Source organism: Cariama cristata, unplaced genomic scaffold, assembly GCF_000690535.1.
Source record: "Cariama cristata isolate BGI_N322 unplaced genomic scaffold, ASM69053v1 scaffold8172, whole genome shotgun sequence".
Classification (NCBI taxonomy): Eukaryota; Metazoa; Chordata; class Aves; order Cariamiformes; family Cariamidae; genus Cariama; species Cariama cristata.
Window position 1 is genome coordinate 973 of NW_009604345.1, and position 11,176 is coordinate 12,148.

The window sequence follows — 11,176 nt, forward strand, 5'->3', positions numbered from 1 at the left end:
AGAGATCTCTGGTATGAAAATCAGGGTGGACTTAGATGGAGCTGTGCGTTAGGTGATTGTACTCTTCTGCCTTGCTTGAGGGCAGTTTCTGTGTCTTCTATGGAAAATGTAGATTAAAGTTGGCCTTTGAGGTTGTGGTTTGTTGTGGTAAAATTAAACAGAGAGGCTGGCGTGGGATCCTTTTAGGAAAATGGGTGTTCTGGCAGCTTCCAAGACAGAGTTCGGATTTAGTCTGGAAGGACAACGTAGTACAATTTGGGATTACAACGCAGCTTGTCTTTTCTAAATGATTCTTGCGATAATTGGAGGAGAAATGCGCTGGTGTAAGTACATCCCTTAACAGGGACAATGTCTGATGTCAGAGTGAATTACGTTTTGAAGTTAAAATGCTCGATCCCACCTTAAGGAAGATTCAAGCAAGCCTAAATGAAAGCAAACCACTTAATGGGCGTATGATCAAAAATGTCCTACTTTAGCTCCCACTTGTCTGCTGCTGGTATGTGGCAAACAAGCTGAGTGACCTTGAGGCTTGTCTTGCCTGCCTGTGCTGGCAGATGCCCTGGCAGATGAGCCCTGCTTCCCCAGGAATGAAAGGATTTCAGCAGGCTGTGGTTCAAGCTCGTCATCTTTCTTCCTCCCCAGTCTTCTGTCTGTACCGGTAATGTGCGGCAAAGGGCCATTTCACTGCAGAGATCAGGGAAGGTCTGAGACCGAGGGGAATTAGCTTGGAGGTATCTGAAATACCCTGACCTGCAACAATACCACCGATGTCCGAGCTGCCTGCCTTTGTGCATCTCGGGCTATTAAATTTTTCTTGGTGCACTTCATAGGAACTGAAGAGCTTTATCGCAGACGCCGTGATTTTCAGTATGCCACAGGCAAAAGGAGGAGAAGTCAAGGACGCTGTTGGTCTCGGAAGGGAGTGAGAAGTAGCCCTGAAAATGCTGTGAAGCAGAGATTTGTTGAAGTTCCTTGCTGCTTTGGAGTATTATGTTGGTGGGGTGTGAAGGGGAGCTTGATAGGATTATTAGTACTGGCAGAAACAAGAATACAGAAAAACCTTTATCAGCTCCAGAGACAATACAGAAGAATTCCTTTCTGGTAATGAATTATCAGTACCGTTATTGAATTCTACACTGGAAATACCCCAGGTGATTAAAGCGGATATTCGCGTTATGTTTACTTTAGCATCACTGTGGGATACCAAATGGCTTGCTGTGGGTAGGGTTAAGTGCCAGGCATAAAACCGATGATGACCAGATCATAATGAGCAGGGGAATATTTTTTGTAATTAATCTTGGTTATGATAAGAGAAATAGGTCATCGTTTTTTCACCTTCCCCCACTCTCTCCTAGCTCTCCTGTGCTGCTGCATTGCTCTTCTCCTTCCTGAAAACCTGGTTTCCTTGACAGAGATGAGTTTAGGTTATTTCCTTGGGTAACAAAGCACTCTTCTCCCTTCTGTAGCCTGTTTCTTAGTTCTATGAAAAAACCAAACAAAACAACAAACAAAACCCAAATAGCTTGTTTTGATGCTTTTGCCAGGCATCATCCATAATGTTTTACTTTTTGATAAAAGGAGAGGGGAAGTAAGTTACATAAAGTGTGTTTGTATTACAGAGTATTCCTGAATTCCAAAATAAAGCCTATACCTAAAATGTCAAGAAAAGCGTCCTGCAAATAGTTTCTAAAAATGTATGTGTGTGTGGGTAAAAAAACAAACATGTCTTCATCCATTCTGTAGTCCTTTAAACAGATACCTGTTTTTTTAAAGTTTTAGTATCGTCTATCAGAATCATGCAAAAACATAATGTACACATTGCTTTAAATTCTCAATATACACAGTATAGAGGTACAAATAAAATACTCTTTTGGCACCTCCTTTGCAGTACGAAATTTAAGCTTTTGATTTTTAAATACCTTTTTATGTTTTGGAATTGTGTGTGAAATGTGAATTCCTAGCAGAGCCCATTTGTAGCGGTGGGAGGATATGTAGACTTAGCATCACTTTCTTTTAAATGCTGATGAATGTTTTTTTCCCCAGCTGTAAAATTTCCATCATGGTATAACGCTATTTAGATAGAATGTTGAATATTTTAGAGCAAGGGTAGAGATGCTGTCATATGCTCAACTAAATCGTCAGTCTTCGTTGCTCCGCAGGCTAATCTTTTTAGCTTCTGATATAATTGGCTCATAACTTAAGGATCAACCTGAAATACAACTTGAGCTGCTTGTCGTATGAAGAAAATCCACCGTGGAGATCTTTAATTATATCACTTCTTTCATCTTGACACTTCTGCAGCTTTCAGAATAAGCCTGTTGAGGTTTGTTTTTATTTATATAGTGCCCAATTTGATAAAGTAATTTCCATAACAAATAAAGGCATTATATTTTTCTTGCCCCAGAGAGCTTACAGTCTAACTCTAAAAGGGATTTGAAGATGAAGGGAGGGTGGCAGCTCTTGCTGTGGGAACACATAGTATCCTTGAGCTTTTCTGTGTGTGAGGTTATTTAATATGAGCTGTAAGCCCTTAACTTTGCTTGCAGACTGGTCTTTTGTTTGTTGTTACGTATCCATAGATCTGCCCATTAGAAGCAGGTTTATTTTTAAGACAAAGAGCTGTACATACATTGCGTATATAAAAATGTATGCATAGAGTTGCTTTTTTGAAAAGTGTCTGTGCTAAAGGAAAGCTGTTACTTTGTCAGGCCAAAAGATGAAGAATTCTTTTCTTGGAAAAAAATTGCTTTAAGATACTTTATAACTGCTGTAGCAGCATGTTGCATTAGGGGAGCAAATGAAAATAAGGTTTATGCTTGGGTGCCTGATCTGCTGAGCGGTGCCACACTCTTACCAGTTCCTTAAGTCACCTTCTTTGTACCTACTGTTCACTCTGAATACTGTTGGGTTTATTTTTTTCCTTACGCAATGTTGGAGAGCCAAGTTAGTGGCAGTCATCATGCTAACAAAGTAATACGGAGAGTTTCTTGTAAGGCAAAAAGCTGTAGAAGGTTTTGAATGAAGAGCAGCGCTGGCTATGAGAAGAGGATTTCCTGCCTTTCTTGTAAATGTCCAAACACCCAGGGAGAGACCAAACACTTCCCAGAAGGTGCTGGGCAGGAGGAGAGTCCAGAGATTCCTACGGCGATGCTCTTCCCATGCTCTGCCAACGAGTTTCTCATCCTCCCTGTCGTTCTCTGCCTGGTGTGTGGAAAGGAGAGACGTATGAGGCTCTCTCCCAACTTGGACGGCTCCAAGTAGCAGCAGGAAGGTGGTGAAGAGAGGCAGCGTTTGCATTTTCTGCCTTGGCCATTAAAGCCGGCATCTTCTTGTGCCGGTTATTTCAGCAGAACCTTCTGACTGAGAAAAATCAGCCTCCGGGCTGCCCAAAGGCTCCCGGATGGCACCAGTTCTGGCGCTGCTCTAAATCTGCCGTCTTCTGCGGCAGCTCTCTTGGAAAAAAATGCTTCAGAGGCTTAAAAGGGAGGGATCTTTGGATGGCTTTCAACTGCAGTGTAGATGCTGGGAAAAATGAGTGTTTTAAGAGAAATCTCGGTAGCAGATGGTGATGGCGTTCATCCAAGAGAGCTTCCTCCTTCCTCCCTTTGAAGGCATGGATTTTTCTGGTTCTCAGATATGGAAGAGCTGTCGCTGCCCTGCCTGTTCACGTTGGCTGATTTCCTATAACTGTAAGGAAAAAAAACCACAACGGTTCTCCATGTCGTTGAAATAATTTCCTCCTCTTGTTTGTGTGCCACACCCCTTTCCTATAAAAATGGGTTTATAGGGAAAGCTTTGTCCCTGCCCCTGCGTGGGCTCTGTGCAGGTTTTACTACACAGAAAATCCTTTATGCTATGGTGAAGAAGTACTTAATTTTCAGCTAGCGCACTTCTTCCTTGGATTCTTAACCTGTGGCTAGGATGTATATAATGCAAGATCCATAATTAAGAATCATTTGGGTTAAGTTAATTACCTTAATGGGCTATCTTTTAGAATTTATCCCTGGTGGCTTACTGCAGGTATAGCCGAGCTGTTGGCAGATGGAGAACACCAGCTGCTCCATGCAGAGGCTTTCTGCAGCTGGTGCTGCACGGATGGGTGAAGCCAGCTCCGATCTGAGGTTGTGTCCCAGCCCCGGGGGGTTAGATTCTCTTTTTGGGGCCAGCTGGGATTTAGCTGGGCCAGTGCTAAGTGAAGACTAGTAAGCCCTGAGCCCAACCTGACGGCAGCTTACACCCAGCTCTGCAGGCATCATTCCTGTTTCTCCGTTAGCCGTGTCTCCTGGTGTGCCAGCGAGTGGATAACTGGCGTGGTTTAACCCCACGCTTGATGTTCTGCTAGTTCAGTGGCAGCTTTAACAACACCTGAATGAAAAGCAAATTTATACGTATTAAAAAATTGATTGAAGGTCTTGAGGGCACTGAGAATGAGCTGGGATGAAGTTTCTAAGGAGCTGCTATCTTTTTTTGCGACTAGGAAAGCTTCCTAAACTGATGGATCGGGTTAATGGTGTTTGTGCCCTAAAATCTGGAAGGTTTCTGTCCCTGAATGTGGGAGTTTGGTGGGTGAATTTCACAACCGACTTTAAAAGGAACCAGTGTTATTCTACTGAACCAAAGCATGTCCTACCAGCTGAGTGTCTGCTCTGAAATGGAAACCCGTTACCTTGCGATGAAGCAGCCCGCGTGGCATTTTCAGTTACGTAGCTTCAGCGGGGCACCGTGCCTTACTTTTTGGATGCTTTTCTTTCCTGCTGCGCCTCAATCAGGGCATCTCCAAGACCCCATCCTCTGCTCTCTCCCTGATTTTACCCTTGCGTAGCCTGGCAAAGTGGGTTTGGGGGAAGGTTGCTGTCTCAAAATACAAGGGTGGGAATGCTTTTTTTATTTAAAAAAAAAAAAACCCAAACCAAAAACGTGCAGGGTTTGTAATGCAGAAAAAAATTTGCATGTCCTGACAGGAACAAATATATTCCAAAAATCCAAAGGGAGTTTCCTGGCACCAGGACAAGAGCTTTCTGGAACCAGTGCCTTCGTCAGAGCAGAGATGGCAAAGCAGCTGAATGCTTTTAAGAGTGGGAAATTTGTGACAAGGGAGTCCCAAGATGTGAGTGACCGCAACGGACGGGAGAAGACTTGACTGAGTAATGTGGGAAGCCTCTTCCTCTTCCTTTTCTTGTGTAGAGCTTGTTAGTTTTCTGACAGAGTTTAAGCAGTATTAAAAAGCACAATGCATGTGGGGGAAACTGTTTTTAGTGATCCTATACATGAACTGGGTATTTAAATCGAGTGGTGTTTACCAGTTCCAGTCACTGGAGGGACTGGAACAGGAGCAGAAGGCTCTGGTTTGGCTGCCAATGCCCTGGTTTTAGTTGTGTGACTCTGATGGTATTTTTATTGCTTCTTCTGTCAACAGCAGGGCATGTTCCTTGTTCAGAGCATTTTTCTGCAGTAGTTAGTTGATAAATCGAGGACTTTGGCTCAGAGAAAGACAAAACGCTTTGGGGGAGGACGACACACAGTCCTATTCGGCCACTAATATGGGGACTGTGGACTTATGGATGTATGTGCCGTACTGGAGATGGCTCTAATGTGGCATTAGGAGGGCCTGTGTCCCGGTTTTTAGGTTTAAGGTGTCGGGAAGAGCAGGTGAGTGAAACAAGGGGATGACGCTTGGTGTTTGCTGCCCTGATGCCTGCCATGCAGAAGTAGGGTATCCATCTCCTGGTTGGAGTGGTTGTGGTCTCCATCACTTCTGTTTGCCACACTCCTCCACAAGAAGGCCCTTTCTTTTGGGGGTACAAAAGTCCTGGAGTTTGTCCTTCTCCTGCCTTTCCCTTCACTTACACGCTGGGATCTTGAACTCCCCTTCCCATGAGGGTGGTCCTCCTGGTCTGGTGTCTTCGTGGATATGGTTCTTCTGACGTTAGGTGATGAGACCCAGGCAGCCATCGTTCCTCTCTCTCGAGGTAACTTCACTGTTGAATTTTTTGTGAGGTTTTCATGAGGGAGTCTTGAAATAAGACACATATGCTAAACTTTTCTCCAATTAAAGCACTTGGTAGAGTTTGCATCCTGAAATGCTGACAGAATTTGCAAATCTGAAATTCATTTAAAGACTGCAGAATGAGAAATTGTTGTGAAAAAAGTCCTTGAATTGCTCCTGCTTTCTTTCTCCGTTGGGCCATGATTCAGATTTCTCTCTCTCGTTCAGGAAAAGTTATTTTTATGTCTGTTCTTCTTTGAAGTAAATGCATTAGAAAGAGAGAGTGATTGGGATTTGGATGTGCCTCCTAAAATAGAGTTTGCATCTTCTTTCAAGATTTCTTTTGGTGATGGTTGGGGGTGGCCTCTGTGTAAATATATAAAAATAACTTAGTGGTTTAAAAATAACGTGGGTAACTGATGGCTCTAGCAGCTCCTGGGGAGCTGTGATGCTCTAAAAGGGCCTGTTTTACCTCCGCTCTTAACCAAGCTAACCCACCGAGGAGAGAATACATCGTCTTCAAACCTCTGCTTGCCTGTCGGGTTTGTGGCTTTTCAAAGATCATTTTCTTTGGGGGACGAGTTCCCCTCCTGCCCCTGAGTTGTTTTCTTTGCTGTTCAGCTTTCTTAAGTGCTGCCTCTGGGTATTTGGGTATTGCGCTCTCTGAATGCTTAGTGCTCCTGCAGCTGGAAGTGACGGGGCCTCGACGTGCGATTCCGGCACCGCTGGGACGGAGGGACAAGGAACGTGCTCTTGCTTTGGGTAATTCTGCGTTCTGGGGGTGGCTGCTGCTTCCCTGAGCTTCACCGGAGGGATACCCGCTTTCAAATGGTGGTAGGAACCAGGGCTTCTTCGTGTGGCACGCTTACCTGCTTGAAGATAGGCAAACATATTTTGCAGAAATAACAGTAGCACGTTATCGTGCCTGCCTCTGGCATGGAAGAATTTTCTTAAAACCTGAGATCCTTCTTTCCAGAGGAACGTTAGTAACATATACGCTGCGTTCAGGTTTATTTTCTAAACGTTCCTTTTTTCCCTTTCGGAAAAACCACATGTGTTTAATCCTGCTGCTGTAAGCCATAACATGTGGCTACATTTTTCTCTTTGCTCTGGAGCCCGTGTATCTTGTTAGCTCTAGCCTATCCTTTAGCTCATTAATAGTAATATTAATCTGTTCCAGTTCTCAGCTCTAATCGCAGATTCCATCTGATCAGGGTTTTCTCTTGATCTTTTCCAAGAAGCTCATTATCTCATACAGCTGTAAATGTTGCTGGGCCTGACGCTAATGCATATTTTGTACCATGGGGGAATTTGACTAATAAAATAATCCAATTAGACATTTGTTTTTGTCTCCCTGGGGCATCTTAGATTACTTGTCTACCTCAGTTATGTGTTGTAATTAGTTAACGTTTGTACATCCCTTTGATGTAAAAGCACTGGTATTATCCTTGGCTCTGGATCAGAACTTTATAAAAGAAAGAGCTGGGGATTAAAATTGCAGCAGTATCTAGCGGGTGTGTGGATACTGTCAGACCTGCGCCGTGTGCATCTTCAGTGCTGCGTGGTGGTGTCAGTATTTGGAGTATGGGAGCTCCTGAACGTGGGGTATCTCAAAACAGGAGTGAACGCCACGGACAGAGGAGTCTCAGCCACGCTGGTCAAAGACAGACCAGACTGCTAACGTTTTTTTTTTCTTGTGTTTTCCACTTTAGAAATGAATAGATGAAACGCTTGAATTGAGAATTGCTTGAATTAGTTCAGTTTATAAGTATTTTGCTGGTGGTATGACGGTATCATACCCTGTTTGTTTTTCTTCTTTTTTTTTCCCCTCCTCTCTTTAGTCTTTCCTTGGTTTGGCTTGGATATTGGAGGGACCTTGGTCAAACTTGTTTATTTTGAACCGAAGGACATCACTGCGGAGGAGGAGGAGGAGGAAGTGGAAAATCTCAAAAGCATCCGCAAATACCTGACATCAAATGTCGCCTATGGATCTACAGGCATTCGGGATGTGCACCTTGAACTAAAGGACCTTACCCTGTGTGGACGTAAAGGCAATCTGCACTTTATACGCTTTCCTACTCATGACATGCCTGCTTTTATTCAAATGGGAAGCGAAAAACACTTCTCAAGCCTCCATACTACCTTATGTGCCACGGGAGGTGGAGCGTACAAATTTGAGCAGGACTTTCGCACAGTATGCATTTTTGGCTTCTATACGATTAGGATCTGGTAGTGAAATTTTTTTAAAGCTTAAAACTAGAACACGTTCTCTGCAGACTCTAAAACTTGTCTAAATCTTAACTTTGGAAGAGTGTACTTAACTCAAACTTGTTTCAGGGAACAGCATGTGGAGTCAAGTTCACATCTCCAAATTAGGATGCTTTCTTTCCTGAAAGTGCATGTAACATTCCTGTAACTCTAAAATTATTCACTGACTTCCATGGCGTGTGTTCTTGCAAGACATTTTCTGTATTATTAATCTCTGATTATGCTGATCTCAGTCTTGTGGAGTTTTTTTCTCATTGCTGTCTTTCACATGCTTAATACTTGTTTTATTGTTTCTTTGCTCACGCAGTTTCATTTCTAACACACGTGTGAGTGAGCTGATTGAAGTTCAGTCAAATTTGGTGGTAAATTAACTGAAAGGAGGTTAGTAGGTGGGATTTGACATCATCATGTGGCTTCATTTTAAGTTCGATTCTTGTTCATAGGTGAAAAACACATGTGATAAGCACTGTTTAACCAGGGCTTGAAAAAATGCACCAAATAAAGAGGCTTTTTGTACAGTCGAGGCAGTGACGTGAGGGGAAAACAATTTTATAACTTCCTCCCTTGTTTTTGGTGGCTTTTTGGGATGGGTTTAAGGAGTTGTTTTGGGTTTTTTTGTCAAACAGTTAAGTCCCTTCTCATTTTTCCTTGCTTTTCACACTAGTGCCTCAGAGTCGGGGCCTGAATCAGACCCATGGAAGTTGGTGAGATTCTCTCAGCGTCCATGTGTGGATCCAGTTGTTCGTTTCCCCCATCTTTCATGTCTGCACACTTTTGGGCCGGGGTAGTTAGCAGTCCCTGTGCGTGGAGAAAGATGAAACCCTCCTGTGATCGGTACTTCTTTCTCAGCCACTGCAGGGAGTAGTGGGGATAGCTGAATTTTGCTGGCAGTGAATGCATTTTTCTAGCCCTGAGCATAAACACTTCAGATCCCGAACTACTTCTTGAATATTCTTCTTTCTCTTTATTTTTCCGCCAGATGGGTGACCTTGAGCTTTGTAAGCTAGATGAACTCGATTGCCTTATTAAAGGAGTTTTGTACATTGATTCAGTCGGATTCAATGGACATTCAGAGTGCTACTATTTTGAAAACCCGACGGATGCTGAGAGATGTCAGAAACTCCCATTCAACTTGGAGAATCCGTATCCTCTCCTTTTGGTGAACATTGGCTCAGGGGTCAGCATTTTGGCTGTGTATTCCAAAGAAAACTATAAACGGGTAACGGGCACCAGGTGAGTGCTGTGAGGGGGTAAATTCACTTCGAGTTTTTATTTTAGAATCTGGAATCTATTTCTGCATTGTAGATGACATTTTCAGGGACAAGCTGCATTAAAGGGGGTGAGTTGAATGACCGAGCTCCTGCTTTTACTCCAGTCCCTTCTCTCTGCTGTCAAAGATCCCTCCTGGAAGAGAGAATTTTAATTTCATGTTTTGGTCTCTTTACTGCAACCAGTCTCTTTAGAAGCTTTTTTTTTCAGTTGCCCTGCTGCAGGAGTTAAAGTGGTTTATTTGCCATCAGAGAGATCCCATAGTTTGGGATTATCCCAAATACACTCATAATGATAATGTTAAACAACTGTTAGCTTTGATCCTAGCAGCAGAGGTTTCCAAAAGTTGCAGACTGCAAGTCTGCAAAGTCTGCAGTTCCAGCAGACTTCCAAAAGTTGCCTTATTTTGGTAGAAGGGGTGCTGGCATGGCAGGAATTCCCCAGTTGCTGGACTGCTATCCTTCTTGAAGAAGTGGCTTTTGTTTCCCAGCAAAGCCAAAGAGCTCTGTGGCTTTAATCTTTTCTGAATTTCCTGAAATTTAACAATAATAGTTAAAAACCCGCCACAGTACAGATATTACTCTTATTATACATCATTATTGGCATGTGTGCACAGTCAAGTGAACAGGACGTAGGTTTTTTTCCCCTAAGTTTTGAATAGCTGTGCCCCAAGACTCCATTTATCCCTCAGGACTAATTTTTATTTCAAGAGTGACTTCTGAGTGCTGGGAAGAAGGTGGATATTGTAAAATAAGAAAACTAATTTCTCATTAGAAACATGCCCTCTGCAGAAGGCTGTGGGGGCATGGGATTCCTTACAGGCTATAGGTTATTTGAAAGTAACAGATTTAAAGAAAACTGCTGCTCTTCCAAGATTGCTCTCGTTGAAAAGAGAGGAAGCTGAAGGAATGGGGCAACCTGAACTAACTCAGACGGGTTGCTGAGTAATCTGAGCTTTCAGTGGAAGGAACCATTTTCTTTCTCCGTCTCTTTAGAAGCAAGGCAGGTGACTTTCATTTTGCTTTGTGTTGCAGCCTTGGAGGGGGAACCTTTTTTGGTCTCTGCTGCCTTCTTACCGGTTGTTCCACCTTTGAAGAGGCCCTAGAGATGGCATCCCGTGGAGACAGTACCAAAGTGGACAAACTGGTGCGGGACATTTATGGAGGAGACTACGAGCGATTCGGATTGCCAGGCTGGGCTGTAGCCTCCAGGTAAAGACTTGACTGATTTTTATGTTTACTCTCACTAGAGATCCTGCAAGGATGACAAACTAGATTTACGTCTCTTAGGAGAGCAACCATTCCTTCTGCTGTTCTGTTTTAACAGATCTAAGTTACTGATAGCAACGCTTTTTAAAGTTAGAAAGAAATACTTCCAGATGAATCACTTTGGTTAAATTAGCAGTTCCTGTTTTCTCCTGGAATTCTGATGCAAGTGAACCTTTAATCCAAAAACTGTCTTTACAGCTTTGGAAACATGATGAGCAAGGAGAAGCGGGAATCTGTCAGCAAAGAGGACCTCGCAAAGGCTACTTTAATAACCATCACTAATAACATCGGCTCCATAGCACGGATGTGTGCACTTAATGAGGTATTGAGGGGAAATCCGTTTCCTTGCTTCCTGTCTAAGGCATTACTTGCGTGCTACTGTCAC

The 11,176-nt window shown here is 43.2% G+C and overlaps 1 protein-coding gene across 1 annotated transcript; it reads left to right on the forward strand.

The window, feature by feature from the left end:
• Nucleotides 1-5,911: 5,911 nt before the first annotated feature.
• On the forward strand, nucleotides 5,912-11,113 carry LOC104157997 (pantothenate kinase 2, mitochondrial-like; the record flags this gene model as incomplete). The annotated part of the gene is made up of 6 exons (XM_009695553.1): nucleotides 5,912-5,969; nucleotides 6,608-6,748; nucleotides 7,828-8,180; nucleotides 9,234-9,487; nucleotides 10,558-10,734; nucleotides 10,990-11,113. Coding segments are annotated over exons 1-6 (1,107 nt in total), but the record flags the coding sequence as incomplete, so codon positions are not given.
• Between the last annotated feature and the right edge of the window lie 63 nt (nucleotides 11,114-11,176).